Raw genomic sequence first — 24,249 nt, 5'->3', positions numbered from 1 at the left:
TTGACAAGATAATCTGCTTTTATTTATTTTTTTCTGCATTTTACTTGTTTATTTATTGTGTATAACTGCTCGCACAGAGGTCAGAGGACAACTTGCAAGCATAGGTTCTCTCCTTCCACCACGTGGGTCCTGTGACTTGAACTCAGGTCATCAAGCAGGGTGGCAAATTCCTCTACCTGCTGAGCCATCTTGCCCGACACAACAAATCCTCTCGCTCTTCATCAAGAAATAAGAATATATATATATATATATATATATATGTATGTATTTCATTTGTAATTTTTATTTAAAAATTTTTGTTTTATAACTTTATATATGCATATGATGAATTTCATTTGTAATTTTTGAAAGTAATTGGCTTATAAGTACAGTAAGAAGTCTTACGTGCAAATCAGTGAAGTGGCATAATTTCAGTGAACTTTTGTATGTGTGTGTATGCCTATAAGTGTTTGTGTGTGCTTAAGCATGTGCACTTGCATGTGTGTGTGCAGAGGTACATATATGTGTATTTGAACATGTGTGTGTTCGTGTTCAGAGGTCAGACTCTGGTATTGTTCCTCAGGCAATTCATTGCTCACTTTTGTGCTTTTGAGACAGGGTGTCTCGCTGGCCTGGAACTCACTAAAACAGACTAGGCTGACTGGTCAGGGATCCTTCCTCAGTGCTGGGATTAGAAGTATGTGCTATAAACCCTTGGCTTTATAATGTGAGTTCTAGGGCTCAAACTCAGATTCTTATACTTACAAGGCAAACACGTTACCAGCTGGGCAGATTCTGCATCCCAGTTCAGTGGAGTTTAAAGAAAGCTCTTTCTACTGGGAGAGACTGCCATTAAACTGGGAAGACAGCGGGGTGGGGGAATGAGAACGAGAGCTTGGTTGAGGTTTAAGATTAGTGTTCACAGAGGGTTCAGAGGGACAAAGAAGAACTATTTACCTACGCCTTCAATATCTCAACCTTTGTCCTCTCTTCAGGGACACTGGTTTGGTGTCCGGGTGTAGCTCATCTCCCACAGAGCGGTTCATGAAAAGAATTGCTCTCAGGAGAGTCTGTGGCTTGGTGTTTGTTATGTTGCCCAATGTTTGTTGGCATTGATTGCTTGTGTCTCCTTTAGTTTTCAGTTCAAAGGAAATGTCTCTCACAACTGACACACCCCCTTTCATCAGATGGCATAGATAATACATCGCTGAGATTTGTCTTGCTTATCTATAATGCTAATGCTGGACACAGGCTCAACCACTGGAACATTTTGTGCCGGCTTGGCAGATATACTTTAGTTCAATTCTTATTTTCTCAAAATGTGATCATTATTTTAAGTATTATTGCATACATATTTTTCATTTTAGATCTCTTCAATTTCTTTTTTTCTTTTGAGACAGGGTATCACTATATAGCCCTGGCTGGCCCAGAATTTGCTATGTAGACCAGTCTGGCCTCAAGCTCACAGAGATCCACCTGACTCCAGAGTGCTGGGATTAAAGGTCTGTACCATTGCCTCCAGCTCGTGTGTTATTTACAATCTAGCTGAAATAGAGAGCTAGTATTGTAAATAAAATTAGTCAGATGGATTTGCAAGAAAAGTGCCATTTTCTACAATGGTTTTAGAAAGCTTTATGCTAATGAATAGAATTATGGTCTAATCTTATAACGAATAGAATAAACTATTAGTAAGTACTTTATCAAAAGCAGAGGTTTTAATAAACAAGTATATTACGTGGTGAGGTTATGACCTTTAGTTTCAGGGTTCAACGAACTGGGCTCCAATTGAAACTTCATCTCAAGGCCAGTGGCTAAGGGCATGCTCCTTAACTGTCTGTCAACGCAGCACCATCTACAGAATGGGTATTATAGTTCAACCCATCTCATAGTTGCTGTGAGAATTAAATAAAGCAATATATAAGATGTACACACAGCACAATGTCTAATCTGTGAGATACAACAGCTAACTCTATGTTGTAGCTAGGGTACATTATTTTCATGTTTGCTTTAGTGTTTCTGTCAATATACAGGAACCGAGTCAATTTGCTTAGCTCGCAATGTGAATCACTTAAAGTAGTTGCTTTTGGTCTATCGTCTCAGTTTTGTCCACCAGTATTTCTGAGTGAGTGATCCCTCATCAAGCCAACAGAGCAGACCATAATACTTGGGAACTGTGACCAGAGTCTGCATAAAAATAGCATGGAGCTCAGTGAGCAGGATATGAAATGTTACCACAGTTTAAAATTAAATTGTTCAGTAATCTAACCTATGTGACTTCTTTTTTTTTTTTTTTTTTTTTTTTTGAGATAGGATCTCTCTATGTAGTCCTTCCTCTCCTGGAACTTGCTACGTTAACCAGTCCGTCTTCAAACTCAAAGAGATCTGCCTGCCTCGGTCTCTCAATTACTTTCTGCCTCTCAAGTGCATGAGCCAACACGCCCAGCTATGACTTGCTTTTTGTTCTGCATAATTTTTTTTCCATATAACTTGAAACCTTCTGTGCCTGGAAGCACTGTCTACCTGTGCTGGTGTCATTGTATAATACTGTTTGGAGACTGATGAATTTGAGGAAAGAGTAGAATGCAAAAGATATTCCAAGACCTTCATTTCAGTTTTATATCTAGACCTAATTCTTCTGCTCTCCCTACAATTCCTTCTCCCACTTGTTCCCCTGAATTGTAAAAACTCTAATGTAGATGTAATTTCTTCAGTTGTTTTTGCAAAGAGACACTGATGAATGAGAGGCACTGACGGACAAAAGTGTCATGCTGACAGATTAGAACTACTGAAGTTGGAAAAAGAAGGCCAGAAGAACAGCCAAAAGCCCCAGGATTTTGAGCAGGAAAGATACTGGGATGCTGGATGAAGACTCCAGAGTGCGGGTCTTTAAGGGCTTCAGGATCCTCTGCTTCTGGGTGAGGATGGCATTCCTGGCTCCTTCCCACTGGCCAGGTCCAACTAGGCGGTACTGGTAGGAATTGCAGGGCCCAAAGTAGAGTTTGACAGCCAGTTTAGGGTCTTTGAAGAACAGAGAGACGAAATCTGGCTTCACACCTATCTCCAAGGCAAGTTCATCCAGGTAGTCAATGTAATTGGTCTGCAGTGTCTGGCTCTGGCTTTTTCCAAACCTTAATGAAGTAAATAAAAAAGCAGATTCATAAAAGTTATGTCTTAATCTGAGGTACTCAGTGGCTGTTTAAAGAACAGCATGAATGCATGAAGGTATGAGCTTTGAATGAATGTCTGGGGGGCTCCATTACGAGGCCCATATCTCAGATTGATGAGTACGCTACAAAGTAAACAGACAGATCCACGGAGATTCTAGAAATGTAACGATGTTGAAATGGTGATTATTTATTACTTATTAAGCTGCTGTCTATCTCCAAGTAAGATTGTATGTCTCAGGATTGATACAAATCAATGCAGTATCAGAGAGGTAGTGTCTTCTAGAGAACGGATGCACAGTACTCCTGGTTTACTGTTAAAGCACACTGTAGTCTGACTGGCATGCGCTGGATACTCAACCTATGTTAGATGGATTAAAATCTGCACAGGAGATGACGCCTTCTGTCTGGAAGGTCTCGAGTCAGTGATGCCAGAGTATTGATCACTGTCAAACCCGTTTTCATCTCAACAAAACTGACAAGCCAGAGGCTTGAGAGTGACTCAGGCTGCGGTGACTGCCACTGCCTCATCCCATCCCTGGGTGTGGGTGGCCTGAGGGGATGTGCAGTCCAACACGGGCATCATAGAAAGAAGGAATAAGATTAACCCAAGGAAAGATACTCTGAATTGGTACTCTTTCTTTCTCTCTTTCTCTTTCTCTCTCTCTCTCTCTCTCTCTCCCTCCCTCCCTCCCTCCCTCCCTCCCTGCCTGCCTCCCTCCCTCCCTTCCTTCCTTCCTTTCTCTCTTCCTTTTTGTTTTTTTAAGTTATGAGTCATTAAATCAGGATGCCTAAGAATAATATGAAAAAAATCATCAAATTACACACTTCCAGTCTTATCTACAGAACTGATCCATTTGTACTGGGCTGTGGTCCAGGACTGCACTTCAACACCTCGCTGTCTCTCTTAGGCAGTCAGATCATGGTACTTTGTGACACACTATTCTATATAAACATTTTTTCTTTGTAAGGAAATTGCTTACAGGTCAATTTTCTTTTCATTCCTTTCAACAATGTCCACCTTCATAGTCGTCTCTGAGGGCAAATTACACAAGCCTGGAAAACAAAAACGAAAACAAATTTGCTTTGAATAGTGAGTTTGATTCGATATCATTGATTCGTAAAGTAGTTGTTTTCTAAAATTAAGTTGCGGCCATTTCGTCACATCATAGAGGCAGGACCTCTGTGCTTCTGAGCTCCAGGGGTGAGAATTTCATAGTGGATCATAGCCAATGGCATCAACTGTGAACCGGAGAGGTCAGAGAAAGGGCTGAAGAAGGGAAGCATGCTTGAGAAACGATGCCAGCTGGGTGGGTTCTATACTGGCACTGACAGGACCCTGGAGAAGACTTTGCTGTGTGAGGCAACAAGGCTGAACTTGCCCTTTGGAAAGATCCGTTTGGCTCTTCGGTTAAGGAAAGAGGGCCCACGAGAGGGGAACTTACAATTAGGGAGATCAGGTAAAAGGCTGTGGAAGGAGATCTGGTGAAGATGAGAGTGGCCCCAACTAACAAGGGCAGTTGGGTTAGTCAATATAGTGCAATGCCCACTGTGTGGGGGAGCCTGTCCCCGGTACTCAAGGGTCCTGTGAGCTTCAGAGGGGAAACATGGCAAGTCATCTAGCATCTGGGACTTAAGTCCAAAGCTGAGTTTGCCTTTGAGACCCTCCTGTCTCTATTCTCAGGCCCAGCCATCTCTCCAGCCTCCAGTCCTGTAAGCCTCTCCTTTCCTGTGTTTGGCCCTCTAGCACGTCCTGGCCCTGCTGGCTTTGCCCCTGACTGTCTCCAACATGTATGTTCTCCTTTCCATTTCGTCTCTCAGTTCTGGCCCAGGCTGCACTGTATTTTGGCCCAGGTGAGTGCTGGAGTTTCTCAGTGACCATCAAGTCTCGATCCCTGAGTTTTAAATCTCTGTTCCAAACAACTGGTGGAACTATGTGAACTGTGAAGTAGACACTTCCAAGTCTTTGAGGATACCTCCTCACTGGTGCCTCTGGCTAAAGAGCGTTCTAAGGTATAGATTCCAGGTTTGGAGGCCAGACTTAATCAGGATGGCTCCCTAAGGATCAGCTAGAAGGTTCTTAGGAGCACTAGATTTGTGTAGGAATGATTTATATTTGCATTTTCCTACTTTTTCCCTCCCTCCTTCCCTCTCTCCTTCTCTCGCCCCTCTTCCTCCCTCCCTCTTGTCCTTCCGAGAAAGTCTGGTTAGAAGCCCTAACTAGACTGAACTTGCTGCGTGGCCCATGATGTCATTAAAGTCTCATCTGTCCTCCTGACTCTAGAGTACTGAAATTATAGGTCTGGAAATACTTGAAAGGTGGAAACAGGAGATCTGGAGTTCAAGGCTAGCCTTGGTTACATAACAAGTTTGAGGATAGCCTTGATTACATTAGATACATTCTCGCTCCCCTGTTGGAAAACAAAATAAAAAACATAAAATAAAAATAAAACACAGAACAAGAGAGAAAACAAAGCAAAACCTCACTGCTGTCTGAACATTTACATTTTATAATCCAGGATCCCTAACAAAATATACAAAGCTTTTGTATCCATCTGTCATTCTTTAAGATTAACCTCCCGTCCTGTTCCACCTCACATAACGGTAATGTGGGTCTCACAGTTCTCCACAGACATCCTGACTCTGTGTCTTTCGCTCAGGCAAACCCTTCTCTGTACCTGAGAAACTCAGACATCAGGAAACTGTCCTGGACCTTGTGCCATCACACCAAGTTCCTTTCTGGGCTATAGTACACGTTCTGCCACCAAAGCACTTGCCGCGTTACTAAAACAACTTATTGACATTTCTTTCTGGCTGACCAGATCCCAGCACAGGCTCGGTGGTAAATGAGGCTTTTGTTGAACAGAAATGAACCCCAGAAGCAGGAAAAAAATAGCCTTTCAGGGAAGGTGACATGCTGCACAAATGAGAAGAGACAAACCTTTAAAAAAAAAAATGTAAAACTTTGTCTCCCTGAGATATGGCTCAGCGGGTAGAGAGAGCCATGCTAGTGTGCAGGCCCGACTATCTGAGCTCTGTCTCCGGGTCCCACAAGGTGGCAGCAGAGAACCAACTGCCCGTAGAGGAGCTGTCGTTTGAGGGCCACCGCAGAGCTGCCGCCCCTCCAGTAAATAAAGTCTTACAAATTAAGGGGAAAAATGTAAAAGCTCCGCTTGGTTGAGCAGCCCACTCACCTTTGAAAACTCTTGTCGCCCAACGTGCCTGCAGCTCCACAGTTGGGAAGATGGAGCCTAGAGGTTGGATGAGCCCCATGCACGCAAGGGTTGGCTTTTCCAGTTGAGGAGGGAACATGTATTTGTACAGCGGGACTCTGTTACCCTCCACTTTCACAAGCGAATCTTCAAGGAATGGAAAAGAGAAAGTATAGCCCGTGGCAAAGACAATGACATCAATGTCCTCCTCCACCGTGCCGTCCTCGAAAACGGCAGCTGTCTCCGTGAGCTCCTTCACTTTGGTTTTCACCTTGACGAGTCCATACAGCAGGCGGCTGGGAAGGTCGTCATTCAGCACAGGTTCTTTCAGAAGGTATCTGAGGCACAAGAGGAAAGAACACACTCAGAGCAATCTTTGAGGAATCTTCAACCCGCTTGACAGCTTTAGGGGTGACTCTGAAAAACATAGGAGTTTCCCAAACGTCCATCAAACTCCAACTCAACTGTTTTGTTGGCCCCAAACTTTGTCACTGGCCTCAGCCTAACACTGACCATCTCTTCATTTGATAAACAAATAAAAACAAGTAGGTGATAAAAGTAAAAAACAAAACAAAACAAAATAACAGCAGTAACAACAACAAAACCCTGCAGTTGGAAGCGCCTCAGGGGCTCAGACGTGATGTCAGCACCCATTGTTAATTTTGAGTTCGCTGCTAATTGTTCCCTGTGGTACCTCTCTCACTTTTTATGCTAAATGTTTTTCATTATTTTGTAGTTTCGTTTAATCTCTACCCTATCATAAATAAGGGGAAACATACTACATTAGCACCGAGACCAACTGAGGGATCAGTGTGAGAATCTATGCACAAAATGGGAGTTGCTGATATTTACTGACCCCAGTATCCACAGGAACTCTGTCTGTGGCGGCATGGGCGGTGGAACTAAGTCTGCTTGTATCTCTGGAGCTCTTGGTTTGTAAACCATTTTCTTTGTTTTAAAACATAAGGCAATCTATGACATATAGCTGGATTCTTAATTCAGCATAATGGAACATCTCTTTACAAGACTCTAACTATCCCCCTGGGACCAGGAGGGAGGCTGCTATCAACTGAAGGAGGGTAAACATCCACACTGTGTACTTGTGCTTACAGTATCCAAGATGTGTGACTTTGATATCAGCAAATATTTGTCTTTGGCCACGAGAAAGGAATATGTTCTCATGGGAACAGCCTTCAGTGCATAGGAGCAGCAAAGACTGAGTTACCAGATGAAGAACTCTCTTGACCCATCCCATCACATCACTTCAGCATCACAGTGCCCCAAGAAGATCACAGTCTTCTTGAAGAGCCTTCTCCAAACTGTCAGAGAGTTCTTCCAATCAGTTCTAACCCTGCTTTCCTGCTTTCTGGAGCAGCTTCTACACTCCAACCCATACTCTTAAGTTTTTTTTTCTGTTTTTTTTTTTTTAAGACACATAGTACAAATTTGGAACCAAGACCCCAGGACCAGTATGATCACCACACATGTTGCTGGGTTATAGCTTGCACTACCATGCTAGCAAATCAGATCTTTGCAAAGAAAGGCAGCATCAGACAGCCTTGCCTGTAATAAGTACACCAGAAAAAGAAAAATAACGTTACTTGTTTTGAGGCACCAGACCATAATTTTCGTGGTTGAACCATCGATTCATCTGTTGCTCCATCATCCACTTGACGATAGTGCGTGGCAGGACATTTCGGAGCATGGAGCTAAATCTAGTGTGGAACACCATGTCCCAAGGGTAGCCATCTTCAGAGATCCGGCTCATGACCCAGGCACCATGTCTGGTGCTGATAAACACCTGGCAAACAGACAGGAGTACAGCTGAAGGGATGGGTTTTGGCCCTTTGGGAGGACTCTCTTGTACAGGTGATAGGAAAGATGTTTGGTGGCAGTTTACTGAGTTCTATTTATTTTGTTAATTTGTGTGCAGTGTATGTGTGTTCATGTATGTTGGTGTGTGTGAGTATGTGTATATATACATGTGTGTACGCATGTATAATGATGTATAAGGATGCCAGAGGTCAACCTTGAGTATCATCCCTGGTGTTATCCATCTTGGTTTTTATTTAAGACAGGGTTTCTCATTGGCCTGGAGCTCATCAACTAGGATAGGCTGACTGTCCAGTGCCCAGGAATCTGCCTCCATTTGCTTCTCTAGAACTGGAAGCATGCACCATCAAACCTGATGCTTTTACCTACCTATCTGCCTTTCTTCCTCTCTTTTGCCTCCCCCATCTCTTCCTTTCTTCTTTGTTTGTTTCTTCTCTCTCGTTCACTGTTTAATAGCCAAATACATTTATATAATAATAAATTTCAGTCATTTCCTTTCCCCCACTTCTCCCTCTGGTTCTGGGGTCAAGTCTAGGTCCTCTGCTTGTGAAGAAATCACTTTATCTGCTGAGATGCCGTCCCAGCCCTCAGGTTTCATTTTAAGAGTATTTATTGTCAAAGCGAGGTCCTCTTAGCCTTTTCACTTCTCTTTGGCAGCTATGACCTGACGAGGACTGTCCAGTAACTTGCCCTGAGAGCAGAGTGCATCAAAGCCCTGATAGTATTCTGGAGATATAAGAAAAGTCTTTGGACTAATTCTCATGGTCAGTTGACCAACCTCTCCGGTGTTTACAGATGTGCTCTGTTGCTCCCTGAGAAACAGCTCCACTGTCCTTTCACTGTGCCTACCCAAGGAGACTTGGTAGATAATCACAGGCATTGCAAACGTGTGCCTACTGTGTCATGGCTGCAGGCATGCATGCGTGGATCTCAGTATCTCTGGATGGTAAATAGGAAGAGCAACCACCTCTTTCCAGACTTAAAAGAAAATTACGTGTTTTAAAAGTTAAAACCTCTGTCTGTGTGCTGTGGCTTTTTTCCTTTTCAATACACATCTTTTTAAAAATTATGTTTATATGTTTGAGATTATAACTATCATTTCCTCTTCTTTGTCCTCTCTCCAGTTCCTCCCACATACACTCTGATCCCACTATCTTTCAAACTGAAGGCCTCTTTTTCATTCATTGTTGTTGTTGTATGTATTTTTTGCCTTTCATATTAAAATTTGTTTCCAATACATCCATTTATATTGTCAAAGATGTGTTCTCCTTTTTACTGTTGTCTTCCCATGGTCCAAATGCATCATTTCAGCTTCCCAAACTTTTGTCTCATCTTATTAGTTCTGTTAATATCTTCAATAAATAAACAAGACTCATTTTCAAGGTATCCAATTTAAATTTAAACCAAGAGGTTTAGGTCATGGACACTGGATCCAGACTCCCTGGGTTTGAAACTCAATCCCACTACCTATGAGCTGAGTAGCCTTGGTGAGTTCTTTGGGTTACTCTCTGCTTTTCTTTTCTCTCTTTTTTTAGAGTAGGCAGTATAGCATCTGTCTTGGGACATTACTGTACAAGTTACAGGAAGTTACTGATGTACTGTGAAGTACAAGCACATACAAACTCTCATTGTTTTATAGATTGACCTTGGAGGAGGCATTACAGCTTTTTGGGGAAAGGACACCAGTCCTACCTAAGCTTGTGAAGTATCACATACCCAAGCATGGCTGTATCCTTGGTCTGTGTGTGGGCCATATGCTTATGTCCCAATGTGCTCCTGCTGTTGCTCTTAGACAGACTTGAAAATACTTGTAGTAGGTATTGGATATTCCCTTTAAATGTTTCATCACCATCTCTTCCTATTATTTTCTATCTCTCCTTTGGTAGGATCAACACTGGGTTTTCCATTTTATTTGTTTTCTTTCTGTTGTGACCACTTTGTTGCAGAGAAATTAACCTAGATGAAGACTGTGATCTATGTGAGGGTCAAGGCTCAGGTTGCCATCTTTGAGAAGCTAACTTTCAGGTCCAGATGTGAAGATCTGTGAACTTACTATTCTGTTTTATTTTTATACTTATGTGATTAATAAATATTGAAGAAAGGCTCTATGTAAAAGACTAATGACTTACAAGGCACAGGTACAGAGCCAAAGTAGCTGCTTGGTATTAAATTTGGCCAATACTTAGGCTTGTTGACATGGAATGACCTTATAAAGAAATAGCTCATGAGATTCAATATTTGAATCTCTGGGACATCTGTTCTAAGTTCAAATCACTGACCCATCAACATGCATTGATTGGCCTTGGATGGCTCTTTACTTGGCTGACAGCGAAGATAACTCAGTTCCTTTCCTCCTGTCTTACTGCATTCTCTTCCTCTCGAGTTTTAGAGGTGTTTCCAGCATGGAGGAGCTGGCGACTGGTGGTTCCTGCCTCTTTCTACTGTGTTTCAAATTTTCGTTTATTGCCTCTTTACTTGTTCTTTATGTCAAGGCTTGAAAGCTTTGAAAAGTGAAAGATGACAGTGATCTATCTATCTATCTCTCAGTCTGTCTGTCTATCTATCTATCTATCTATCTATCTATCTATCTATCTATCTATCTATCTATCATCAACTATCTATCTATCTATTTGAGACAAGGCATCTCACCGGACTGGAGCTTGCCAATAGATAGGCTCCTGGCTAACAAACCTATGGTGTTTACCTCTGTCTATGTCCCCAACCCTGGGATTACAACTGTGTGCAATCACACATGGCTTTAAAACAATGTGGGTTCTAGGGTTCAAAGTCAGGTCTTCAGGTCTGTTAAACAAGCACTTTTCTAACTGAGCTATATATAGCTTGGCCCATGAACTACATCTCTAAAAGCGGGTTCTTAAAATATTAAGGCCATGCATGTTGGTGCATGCCTGGAATCCCAGAATTTGGGAAGTAGAGTCAGGCAGCTCTCTGAGTTTGAGGCTAGCCTGGTCTATAGAGCAAGTTCCAAGACAGTCAGGGCTACACAGAGAAACCCTGTCTCAAACAAATAAACAAACATTAACAGGTCAGTTTCTCATTAGGCGACTTAGATAAAAAGTAGGCTTTCTGTACCAGAAATATCTAATTGAAACATCCCATTAAAAAAAAAAAAACCCCAAGGCACTACAGCTCTGAGAAGTGGAGCAATTGGTTCTACGACACAGGACTAGTTATCAGCCGAGGCGGGGTTTAGACTCTGGCTTCCTGGCTTCCAGGTTTCCTATGCTGTTACAACAGGCATTCACCTATCACTCAATAGACCTTTGGGGTACAGCTGGGTGCCCCAGTGGTCTCTCCCCACCCCTTCCACACAGCACAAGAGAAGCAAAAGCATTGCACCTGTGAGGCCTTCTTACTCAGCTCAGAGGCAATATCTATGGCTGAGTTTCCTATTCCAACCACCAGGATGCGTTTTCCCTCAAAGCCAGCAGGGTGCTTATATTGACGGCTATGGAAATATTGGCCTTTGAACTTCTCGATACCTGTGGGAGGAAGAAGAGGGAAACTGTGACCTTCCAAGTAAACAATGAGGACAAGTTAATGTCAATAAAACAGCACGATCAGTTTTCCCTTTTTGAATTCTCACCTCCTCCTTTTACAGGAGTTACAATAGTCAAATATCAAACTCTAAATAAAATTCCTTACGAAAAATTAGGTCCATGTGAGAGACTGGAGTATGTGTATTCACCAGTGGCAAACAAATGGCTTTGCTGTGCAGATCACGACGTGATGCTGACATCTCACTAGCTATTCTGTTTGGGGCAGTCTAATGACGCTCTAGTTTCACATCATCGATACATTTAAGAGCTCTTTGGAAATAGTGTTATTGTAATTATGCAATAATTAGAATAGTGCTTATCATTTTGTAAAAGCAAATAACTAAAAGACTAAACCCAGGCCTACAGAAGTTGCTCCTTGAATGGCCATTTGATTGCTAACCATTTGTGTTCTCCCAATTCACCCCTTCTATACTTCCCAGTGACATGTGGCCTTATTAAAGTATTCTTTGCTTTTAGTGTGGGCAGTTCTCATATGAAGCCTGAATGTGACCCACTGTGTCAGCCACTTTCCCAGAGGGTTCTGGGAAGGGAATGCTCTTTGTGAGTCCTCATATAGGGGACGATCGATTCTTGACTAGGAAGTTTTCTCAGAGGGAAGGCTGGGACGACGTGACAGCTGGCCTCAGGCATCTGCTCCCACGTTCCTCTCGCTCATCTCTGTCCCGCCTCAGTGTGTACTTCCAGGAATTCTCTCTAGCAATCCTTGGACGGTAGAAAAGGCCCCAGGGATGTAGTAAATTTCCATGGGGTTGGCAGGACAGAACAATTAAGGCAGGCGTGTATGGAGGTCCTCTTATAGGGAAGGCATGTTTGTGTGAATCCTTTGAATTGCTGGGGAAAATGTAATGATCCTGGAGGAAGTTAGCTGAGCTATGTTTGAAGATTCAGAAGAAGCAATAGAAGCAAAGATGGTGTCTGGCATGCTTCCGCTCCCCAGCTGTACCTCAATCATATTACCACCCCCATTCACAGCAGCCAATCCCGCCTGTCTGTCTGAACTCCATGCGAGATTCCCGGAGGCCTGCGCTGCCATGCTGAGAAGCCTCAGCTGAAGCCTCACCTGGAAATGAATTCAGCGGCAGGTGAGGTTGGATGTGATGGCCGCTGCAAACCATAACTGCATCAAAGACAGCATGCTGCTCCTTGCCATTGCTCTGAGTATGAACTTCCCACTGCCCAGAAGATGCAAAATCTGGGCGTCTTTTCACACTAATGACGGTGGTCTTGAACAAACACAGAGAAGGCCTCATTAATTACTCTGCCAGGACCCTGGAAGTAAGGATGGGGCAAGTGTAATAGGTAATCCACTAGATTTTCTTGAGTCCGCTACCAGCAAACTTTGTCAAGCGGGCCCTTCTTGTTCCTTTGGCAGGCAAGCACTGAGGATATCCTTAGAAGACTGCTACTCATGGGATGGCGCTACCAGGGATTGGAGGGGAAACCACAGGAGATTCTCTAAATGGACATGAAGCTGTCCCTAAAATGGACTTAACAAGTCCCTAAAAGTGGGCGTTTCAACAGTATTTACAAATACAGATTTCCATGAAGGTAAGCTGTTATGCAAATGTGAACACAACACAAGCCTGGTGCTCACAAAGTCAAAGTTGCTAAGGACGTGAAATGCCTTGAAAATGAGCCCCATTGAGTTGTTTGTTCAGAAAAGCAATTTCAACTTGAACAGTGCTCCGTGCTTAATGGTAACATGTTTCCTTGTTCCTCTTTGTAGAAAGTACAGGAAATGGTAATTTCAAGTATAACTCAAGACGATTGGCTCGCCCCTCTGTTGCTGCAGATTATGTACAGAAAAGAAAAGAAATTATGAAAAAGTAGTTAGGTACACCTGAGACAAATGGAAGGTGGACAGTGTGTTTAACCCATTTCTGTGGAGAATGTAGAACAAGGACAATTCGACTCTGATCCAGACAGCCCATCCGGAGGAACGAGGCTTAGAAAGGTCACTGAAGTACAGGTTTAAATGATATTTTCACATTGCTTTTCATCATCATCTAAACTTCCAGTCTTACCGGACGCTTTTACCTTTCCACAAAGCCACCAAAGTGTGATAGTCTATTCTAAGTTCTTTCACTGCCAGAGACACTCTTCCATGGAGGTGTGAATTAAGGCAGAGAAATCCAGTTCCCACCACACACAGTACCTGAAACTGAATGTATTTGAGAAGATCGAACTTCTTGGCAAAAATCCTGAAATATTCCAGGAGTTTAGAATTGTGCAGGAAGTTGGGGAAATCCTCGGGCATTGGGAAGTCGCTGAAGCAGGACATTTCTTTGCTGGTGTTGGTGATGACGGAGTGATAGATGCTTGCTCGACCATCTTCCACGTTCTCCTAAAGGAGAGAGTGAAATGATTAGTGGCAATGATTTTAATGCAAGTCTTATTTGTAGTAAAAGTCTTCTTCCGGCCAGGCGGTGATGGTGTACACCTTTAATCCCAGCACTTGGGAGGCAGAGGCAGGTGGATCTCTGTGAGTTCATGGCCAGCCTGGTTTACAGAGTGAACTCCAGGACAGCCAGGGCTGCTGTATAGGGAAACTCTGTCTTGAAAACACACACACACACACACACACACACACACACACACACACACACACACGGAACGCTGTCTTGAAAATATATACACACACACATATATATGTATGTGTATATACATATAGTCTTCTTCTGGAATCTAATCCCTGAGTGATGCGAATCTCTTTCCCTGCTGTATCATCTGGGGGCAGAGAGGCAGCACATGCAGCCCATTGTTCTGTGTGATGAACTTGTTTATTGACAACTGGCGCTGCTCAGTAGATGTGCTATTGGCCCTGATGGGCTTTGGTGTATAGACAGGTTTTTTTTCTGTTTTTTGGGGTTTTTTTTTTGGCATATTGCCAAATATTTAACACTCTATCTTCCTACCTATTTAACACCAAACTTTGTGAGCCAGTTGTTGTCTTAAATTCCCTTAGGATGACTTTACTTACTTTGAAGGACACTGGATATAGTATTTAAAATTAAATGAGTGCGTTTAGGAGCAGGGAGGCTTTATATCTTGATTTGACCCCATAGGTCTTTATTTTGTTCTTAATTCAAATTAATCATTCTTAAGTGACAAGGGTGATCAGTACTGACACCAAATATTGTAGCTTTGTCAACTTGATACACACTCAGACACACCTGGAAAGAGAGACTCTCAGCTGAGGGGCTGACCCTTTGGTATATCTGTAGGCCTTTTCTTGCCTGCTGATTGATGTAGGTACCCATCCCACTGTGGATGGTGTCATATATGGGCAGGAGGGCCTGAGCTGTAGAAGAGAGCAAGCTAAACAAGCCAGTAAACAACACTGCTCTATGGTCTCTGCTTTAATACCTGGCTCCAGGCTCCTGCCTTGATCTCCTGCCTGGCTTCCCTTCATGATGGAGATGTAACCTGTAGGCTGAAATGAACCCTTTCCTCCCCTAGTTGGTTTTGGTCCGTGTTTGATCACAGAAATAGGAAGCAAACTGAGACATCAGCCAGATCTCAAACCTGATTTTTAATGTTTGCAATTGTGCCTCGGTAAAAGTTCCATAAAGCACATGTTTGGACTTAGTTAATATTTTCTTCCAAGTCATGCTCTACACGATGTTCTTCATGTAAATTTATGTAAATAAATCGCCATGATGGGTGTTCAGAGTCTGTGAATAAGCCTAGGGTCAGAGAGGCTTTTATTAGAAAATTTAAATTATGGTGCTTAAGAACTCTTCAGTTGACGCGTCAGTGTAAACACAGACTAAGCTATAATCCAGAGAAACAGTAATTGCCATTTGACCGTGCATTAGAGTGGCTATAAAGATAGTAAAGTTTGTAGGAATTCACTAACTGAAAGAAATTACTTAGTCTTACTTGTATGGCACCGTACTATCTTCTGTAGAGATGTTTAAAAAGAAAAAAAAAAAACCACTTGTAATCCAAACAGCATTTTAAATCAAGTATAAATGTATCTTTCTTGTAATTTTTTTAATAGAAAATTATTCCTTGCCTGCTGCGTTTTTCAGTCCCTCAGTTTCTTAGTTTTTGGCACCATTGAAAGTGATCATCTGAGATGGGCACGAGCTACACAATGGACATTAAGCCAGCCATAGGTAGACAGTAAGACTCCATCTCAAAACCACATACATGAAGAAATAAAGCAAATAAAAAAAATGAAAGAGGTAACCAGGACTAGAAGAGGATGTGCTTAGTCTTCACAGTAGGATGTGGGTGTCAACGCATGTCTTTCCTTTAAAGAGAAAAGTCTGGACCAATCTGTGCCACTCATCTGGGAGACAGAGATGTAAGAAGTGCTCCGTGGTAGGAAGAATGCCATTAAGCCCCAGCATTGATGCTTTCACAGCTCACTGTGGTACTGAAGGTCAATCCGGGTATCAGCTATTCTGCCGATATAGAAGAACCGGCATAGTGGCTCACTATTACACATGAATGTTCTGCAACAGGCTGCACTTAGTCTCGGTGAGCTAAAAAAGAGCAAGTTTATGTGACTTGCCGTCCATTGTCTAAGTAGAAAGTGCTCTACGTGTTTGGCTTCACTGGTCTTCTATCAGGAATGTCAACACCTTATTACTTACTCTCAGAGCAGACTGGTTAAGAGAAATATTCAGAATTCTTGCCGAATATGGATTTGCTTATAAATATCCTTCTCCCTTACACCCCTTCTTCTTTCTTCTTTCATCATTCCTTTATCATTCATACATCTATTCTCTCACGCCTGTGATCAGACTTTTCCCATGAGAAGTGGGTTTATTTTTCCTGGACTAGAATCTAGACTTGAATAATAATTTTGTTCCTATTGCAGGTGTCTTGGGCAAAGGCAGTCAGTGGAGAGTATGCAGCCTTTACACTATGCTGGGTCTCTAGACAGAGAGGTCTCATGCTACTGTTATTGTGTAATGGAATACAAACAGTGCATTTCAGTAGAATGAAGGCTTTTCTGACTTTCACACAGGGATATGATGACTTGAACACTGAATGAACAAGTAATGGTGCTCTTATTTTCTAACACTAGCTTCAAATTGTACAATAACAGTCATATTGATATTTAAACATTTTTTTCTGTTTATTTGGGGTATAATTGAACACAATGTCCTTGGCAAAACTGAATACTTGTGTTTCCTATTCAACTAGAGTCTTAAAATAGGAAATATTTCATTAAGAAAAGAAATGCATTTTTCCCTCTCAAGACTACGTGATTTTGAGAAGTGTTGCATAAACAGCGAGGATTCTATAAATACTCCGGTGGGACTGGTCCCTGCTGCCTCTCTTAATGCTTCTGCAAACACGGACAAGTTACACAACTCAGTTTCTTCATGTTCCTGTGTCAAATGGTGTTTGTGCATAACCCAGACATTAGACATTTGTTCCAAAGTTTGCAGAGATTAGATAAAATGCTTAGCACAATGCCTGCCTCCAAATAAGTGATAAATTAGTGTTTGCCTCTCTCACTATCACTACAGACCATCCAGGTGAACCTCACCGAACAGAAAATCATTACCCTTCTGAACCAAGACTGTGACACCATAGACAACACATTAGGACTTTTTCAAGAGTTAAAGCATTGCCCAGAAGTGTGACTGGACTCTGTCAGGTACACTGTTAAAGGAGGATTTGAGGATGAGAAGAACTCATTCTAATTGCTGATTCTTAACACAAATTTTGGGGCCCAACTAAAATCTTCCTTGGAAGTTTCACGTTTATAGACCATCATCCAACAGTGATGGTATCATAAGTCTTTTTTTTTTTTCTGAGGAGGAAGCGATCATTTTATAGTAGACTTGATTGGTAGAAGCAGTTTCTTGTCAAAAGCAATGCCTGGTTGGGTGTAATAGAACACTTATCTAGCATGTTTAAGACCCTATGATTCTTCCCCCAATTTGTTTTTTTTTTTAACCCCTTCGAGACAGTGTTTTTGTGTATCCCTGACTGTCCTGGAACTCATTTTGTAGATCAGGCTGGCCTTGAACTTACAGAGATCTGCTGCATGCCTCTGCCTCTGAGTACTGAATTAAAGTGCTTGATGGCCAAATTCTTTATAAGTGCTTCTTCATTTAGTTAGTTGGATGAAGTAGAAGTCTATGTGTTTAGATAGGTGAAATTGGTGTAATTTTCATAGTTGCAAATGAACCATGATTAATGCTGACTTAACAATGCTTATTTTAGACTGAACTGTGCTGGGAGCTGGGGACAGGAAGTAAACAAGAGCAGTGTCTTTCTTTGGGGAATTTATTACTGTATTGAATTAAAATGCAGCTGGGCCTTGGAGCTGTAAATGTGAAGTTGGAGGGAGAAGAGAGGCTTTCCTTTCTGCTAGACAGAGACAGAGAGTCTTCAAAGTGGTAAATCGTACCCCATGGGTATGGCTTAAAGAGATATTTATGCAAAAATAAAAATAGACTGATTTCCTTAGCATTTTAGATATTGCTATGATTTACATGCTTAAGATAAACAATTTTTGTTAAAGGATTTTGCTAACTTATAATGTTCAGAGTTTTCTTAAACCATATAGCAGAACCGAGTGAGTTCAGTGAGAACTGGTCTTAGATCTACCCATCTTTGATCATGGGTTGGGCTGAAATTTATCTTTGACGCTGGGGAAAATGAAAAGGCAGAAAAATCTAAAGTTCAAAAGGATGATTTCCAAGGTGAAATGTAATTTCTCAAGGCGGGGGTGCGGGGGGAGGTGTAAAGTGGAAGTTGACATCTGGGATGTGAAGGACAATCACCTGAGGTTAGCCCTTTTCTGGATGCAGCATCGTATTGGCCTTATCAGTCACACTCAGGAAACAATAAACATGCGTGCCCTTGTAAGCATTTTGTCATTCATCCTTTCACGCCTGTGTGTATCTTCTCCATTACTTGGAATGGATATGATTAAAACTTTTCACCTCCTTGCATGATTAAACTGTGGTGTGGAGCAGCTGCAGCAGAAGAATTCAGAGGAAGTTTGAGAGCTATAAAGGTCAAGTTGGTGTGGTTAGCACTGAAGCATCTGTATTTTGTTTCTTCTTTTCCCCCAACGCAGATTGTGTAGTTTCCCATTTAATTCTTATTTTCTTTAAATGGCAAATTCAGTTCTTAAATCATATGTTGTATAAACTAACCCTTTAAATATTTTTAGGTTTATTTTTATTCATGTTTGGAAGAGGCTGCCCTGAAGCCAGAAGGGGGTACCAGATCTTATGGAGCTGGAGGTACAGCTCATTATGGTGCTGTGAGCCAAACTTGGGTCTTCTAGAAGAGCAGCATGTGATCTTAGCTCATTCTGCCTTTTCTGGTGGATCTGTGTGCCCAGGCTGGCCTTGAGTTTGGTATGTAGCCCACAATGGCCTCTTTCCTGTCTCTGTGTTCCAAGTGCTAGAATTGCAGGCATCTGACTTCACACTGAACTGTATTTTACTACTACTACTTTTAATTATATAATAATTAATGATGATTAAATAATAATAATAGTAGTAGAAATAATAATAATTTTGTGGTGTTGGGGATTTAACCCAGGCAGAGCCATGTGCATGGTAGGCTAGCACTATACCACTAATCAAACACATAACTCATTGTATTTTAGAAGGACTCTTTAGGTAACTCTCATGCGTACTGAACACTGGGAGCCATCCTTATCACAGCAGCTGGCCATCCTCCCCTTAGGATAATGCTTCATCAGATCAGCCTAAATCACTGATAGATCCACCTCACTTTTGCCCAGTGTCTACACTCCATGTACGGTAAAGGGTCACCATTCACCAGGAACACAGTCCGCTCTTGACTGGTGTCTAATGGTCCTCTCTGTCTCACTGGGTGTCACTCTCTCACCCACAGCCCTCATTGCAGCCAGGGATTGTGACTCCCTGATCTTAGAGCATCAGATTTAATCTGGGTACCTTTTCACATGCTAGTTGTCTTGCCTGTCAGTTTGTTTCTCCATTGTCACAGGATCCCTGTTAATTGTCAAGACAAATGAGAGCCTCACAGTCATGGAAGCCTGCCCTCTCCTCTCTTGAGATTCCATGCTTCTAAAGCAGCCTTGGTAAAACTGTACCCTAGGAGGGATTATCCTTAGTGATCCTCCATGAAGTGCACACCCTCTGACAGCTAAGAATGTGTTTCCGTGTTTTCAGCATCGAGTGCATGGCTGGAAGTCATTGAGCACTCAGCACATTTGGTGAAAGAATAAAAGGATGCGTGATGCCAATCATAAACCTTCCTCTGTCTCTGCAAAGGCACTGGATGGATATCAAGTAGCAGTATGGGCAAAAAAAAAATAGACGTTCTGATAGCACACTATAAATGCCATTTTATTTTATATATAAAATATGTTTTTTTCTTTTGCTTTGAGAAACTGGGGGTTAAGCTCAGGGGCTAAGTGGCTCAGGTAGACCTTGGATTTAAGACCTTAACCAGTCATCCTCTGGAGTATTTGAGATTACAGGTTTACATGGCCAAACCTTGGCTTAGAACACGTTTGGGATTTCCCTGCTCTTATGCGATACACTTTCTTCAGTCTATGCAGACAAACATCACTTCTTCAAAATTGTTATGAAGAAACAAAATAAGTGTATTTCAGACAGTTAATGACTATGCCTTCAGGATCATAGTACTACCTATTTGTTTGCCTGGAGAGGGTCACATAGATTGTGTTAAACTTGGTTCTAGAAGTAGTCATTAGGATGCAAATGCCTATTGAGTTATGCTGTGACAACTTTGTCTACAAGAATTTCAAGTTCAGCAAGGGTAAGGCTGTTTGTCATCTCTTCTGAAAAGAACATGAGAGAGCCTGTAGAATGTTATGTCCTAAGTGAACAGAATGGCTCTTAAGTGGCAGATGCCAACTGAAACAGAAGAAAGGCTGTGATGGACACAAATAGTAAGTGGAGCAAGTACATGTTTGGGTCAGTGTAGACGTGGCACCAAATGGCAGACCTCATTTGGGAGATACTTCAGGTGTCCGCTTTATATTTTTATCTTATTCTGAGCAATATTTTGTTTGTTTCTTATGAGACAGAGGATCACTATATAGCCTAGCCTGGCCTCCAACTTGTCATGTAGCCCAGGGTGGCCCTGAACTGGATATCCTTGTGTCTGTGCCTCCCAAGTGTGGCCTATCATGCCTGGCCTTGTGATCAATATTTTAACCAATGACTTTGACATAGACAAATACAGATGGTCATATTTGGGTATACCCAATGGAGGGTGGTATAGCAAAGATGACAGATAATTGAAATTTCAAATAAAATTTCCAAGGCCAAGCAAACTTACCAAATACAAAACAAATAACACGGGTGGTTGTTGTGAGTATAAAGTGAGATCTACTTGAAAATAACCGTGCAAACATTAGTTTTTGTTTTGTAAATGCTGAAGATGTAGCATTAAATTGTTTTAGTGGAAATGATATTTTGGCAAAGTGCAATGGAAATCATACTGTCAAGACTCAAGCTACTGATAACAGTTTTGTCGAAGGAACTGATTGTGTCTGGTTCATGCTTAATGCCTACTGCATTGGCCAGCCTCTCTCTGATCTTGAAAGAGATAAGTTTTAAAAATATTATCAATTTGAATTGGATCTCAGGAAAGTCACATGCTAAGAGATGGTAATATTTCAGGCTGATTATAGACATAAGAGACTAAGTTGGAAAGAGATCTGCAGACCATTATGTGAAGGTTAAGTAAAATACCTGGTTATGTATTGTTGGAGAGAGGAGATCTATTTATGAAAATTCCCAAGTCAGAAGACAGTGTATATTAGTAATTTCTCTGTGATGATAGGGTATAGGAGCAGAGTAAGCTAGTGGCTGCAGGAGGATCATGTTTTTTGGTGCCCCCTCCCCACCCCCAGTCAATTGTTTAGTAAGTGTGTGGACTCAGGAATCACAGACCTGCGAATTTGCCCTTTCCTGTCAACTGCCTTCCCTCTGGGCAAACCATTCATCACAAAATTCAGCTTCCCATTCAGTCACTAGTGAAAAAAATCCTAAGATCTAACCCTAAAGGGATGAAGAAAAGTAATGCCCGCCAAGAGCTTCTTCTCTGGAAGAAGTGCTAAAAAAATACTTAATTCCTCATCAGCCTGCCTGTATCGCAAAGATGACACCAGGGGGTGCTGGAGAACCTTCTGGAAGAATGCAGTATCACCTAATCCAGGCAAGGAACATAGATATGAGTTTCTAGGTTTTGTTTTTAGGTTAGCACTAGATGTGCCGAGTGATCAGAGGATGCTGTGTCGGTGCGGGAGGCAGTAAAGAAGAGATTTGTGCTAGTTTAGGATGGTGCAATTGTGAGGAGCAGTTTTCCTGGGATGAGCATTGAAGCCCCCAGAATCCTTTTCCAGAGTCTTCTTATCTCAGAAGATGAGTACCCAAAATGCCATGGGCCCCAGTTCCCAAGATGCCACGGGCCCCAGTTCCCAAGATGCCATGGCCCCCCAGCAGCAATCCGTGAAATTTGCTCAGTGTTTCTCTCTGAGGGAAGGAGGTCTCTGGAAGGAGCAAATTATTTATTACTCTCCATTAGATGTAGTCTTAAGAGAGGCCTGGCATGTGATGTTGTTATAGATGCTAGGAAATTATGTATTTAATGTTATCCAATAAGGATTAATTAATTCACATTTTAATCTATATTTTCCACAAAATACAAAAGAAGCAACCTCTGATTTTAAAATCTAATACACTGGGGTAATGGAAATGCTATAGGGGCCACCTTACTGGAATGTATTAAATCCTAAATCCTATTGTTGACAGACCATTCAAAGTAACTTTTACCTCTTCGGCTAACAAATTTGTGACAAACAAGGAACACTTCGTGCTTAGATATTAAGTCTTGCACATTAAATCTGTTACAGGATCATTGAATGGGCTCACTGGGTCAAACTCTTACTGTACAAACCTGAAGCTATGAATGCAATCCCTGCAAACCATGTAAGGGCGGAGGGAAGAACCAGTTCTACAGATTTGTCCCCTAGTCTTCAAGAGCATGCCGCGACACTGGAACCCCCAAGCTCACCCCCCCACACACAATTAATAAATATGTTAAATTGGTTACAAGTTAAACCTATTTATACACAAAAGGAAACCCTGTGTGCACCTCCAGTGGAGAAGGAAGCAAGCTATCAGTTAAGACAGGAATATATTACATCACTTTCTCAGAAAAGGTTATAATTCTAGCAGCCAGTGTTTATTAAGATATAAATGTGATTCCTCTCAGTAAAGCTACTCATTTCACACAAAGGTCAGTGTCTCCATCATTAAGTCTATGTTTTCATGGCTGCATGGTTGGCAACCTGGCCTGGCCCACTGTTTGCCAAGCTGTCTCATTATCGTAGGGTTCGCGTGAGACTTGCCTGAGTTTCTTTAGGAGATTTTGATGCGACATGTCTGGTAAGGAGGATATTTTCTGACTGACAGTTTTTTTTTTCATGTAGCCCAAGCTGACCTCAAATTTCCAATCCCCCTGCTTCACCCTCCCTAGAGGTGGAACCCCAGACAAGTGCTGTACCACTCTCTGGAAGGAATGCAAATATTTACATTCACAGTCATAAGCCTACATAGTTTTCTATGAATCTGTCAATAAAATTTTGAATGACAAATAATATTATGAAATTTTAGGTTCGATAAGAAGAATGACTTTAATTAATAGAAAATATTTGACAAAGAGGTTCACAACAGGTTATACAGGAATATAACCAGAAAAGCCCAGTAAACAAGCATGGTCTATTTTATTTTATTTTTTTTTTTCCAGACAGGGTTTCTCTGTGTAACAGCCTCTTATAGACCAGGTTGGCCTCGAACTCACAGAAATCCGTCTACCTCTGCCTCCTGTGTGCTGGGATTAAAGGTGTGTGCCACCACCACCTGGTGCATGATTTATTTTTAGAGAAAAACAAAGTAAGAATTAATAAGGGCCCATTCTCTGAAGAAGCATTTGGCTCAATGATTAGAAGTGATGTCTTAAAAATAATTCTAATTACTTCTATTTTATAAAATGCCATTTAATATTAGCATATTATCCAATTAGTCTATCAGAAAAATGACAAAAACATGGGCTGTTTTGCAATTAGCTGGCTTTTAAAGAGAGGATTCCTTGCATCCCTGAGTTGGTCACGAGGGTTGGCACGATATTGACCTGGGAGAGATGCCAGCCTGAGTTCAGTTCCTGGTTAGCTGCATAGATAAATAAAAATAAAATTGGACCAAAACTGCTTAGGAAATCTTTCGAAGGCTCATCAGTCACCTTGAAATTTCAGCGTGTCTTAGTCTGAGCCACGGAAAGTCTCACTTACTTTGAATCTCCACAGTCCCCCGATATCTTCAGTCCTTTCGAAGCAAGTGGGCTCCAGACCCTCATCCAGGCTGCACTTCAGGGAGATCAGGCCACTGACTCCTGCTCCAATCACAGCCACCTTCTTTGCCATCGTCTCCTGTCAATGAGTTGACCAGTCATTACTGCTTCAGGAGGACAAAG

At 41.8% G+C, this 24,249-nt stretch overlaps 1 protein-coding gene and 1 long non-coding RNA gene across 2 annotated transcripts in view; one reads left to right on the top strand and one right to left on the bottom strand.

Annotated features, from left to right (window-relative positions):
* Fmo2 (flavin containing dimethylaniline monoxygenase 2) lies at positions 1-24,199 on the bottom strand. Its single transcript, XM_087906343.1, has 8 exons — positions 24,068-24,199; positions 13,925-14,113; positions 12,830-12,992; positions 11,549-11,691; positions 7,957-8,156; positions 6,338-6,693; positions 4,127-4,199; positions 1-3,107 (listed from the first exon to the last, which is right to left on the bottom strand). Exons 1-8 carry the CDS (start codon positions 24,197-24,199, stop codon positions 2,762-2,764), a joined length of 1,602 nt encoding a protein of 533 aa, XP_087762469.1. The 3' UTR covers positions 1-2,761.
* The window catches only part of LOC146894925 (uncharacterized), a 38,213-nt gene continuing 38,078 nt past the window's right edge, over positions 24,115-24,249 (top strand). The window contains exon 1 of the long non-coding RNA XR_015737896.1: positions 24,115-24,249. This is a non-coding gene — a long non-coding RNA (uncharacterized LOC146894925).

Source organism: Myodes glareolus, chromosome 5 (assembly GCF_982192425.1).
Source record: "Myodes glareolus chromosome 5, mMyoGla1.1, whole genome shotgun sequence".
Taxonomy (NCBI): domain Eukaryota; kingdom Metazoa; phylum Chordata; class Mammalia; order Rodentia; family Cricetidae; genus Myodes; species Myodes glareolus.
This window is presented reverse-complemented; position numbering and strand designations above follow the sequence as displayed.

Excerpts from the sequence above, each read along its gene's own strand:
- Fmo2 (XM_087906343.1), bottom strand. The coding sequence starts at position 24,199 with ATGGCAAAGAAGGTGGCTGTGATTGGAGCAGGAGTCAGTGGCCTGATC. Across the intron at positions 11,692-12,829 it reads GCCGCTGAATTCATTTCCAG|GTATCGAGAAGTTCAAAGGC; the intron begins GTGAGGCTTCAG and ends TTCCTCCCACAG. Across the intron at positions 6,694-7,956 it reads GGTCTGGTGCCTCAAAACAA|ATACCTTCTGAAAGAACCTG; the intron begins GTAACGTTATTT and ends CTTGTGCCTCAG.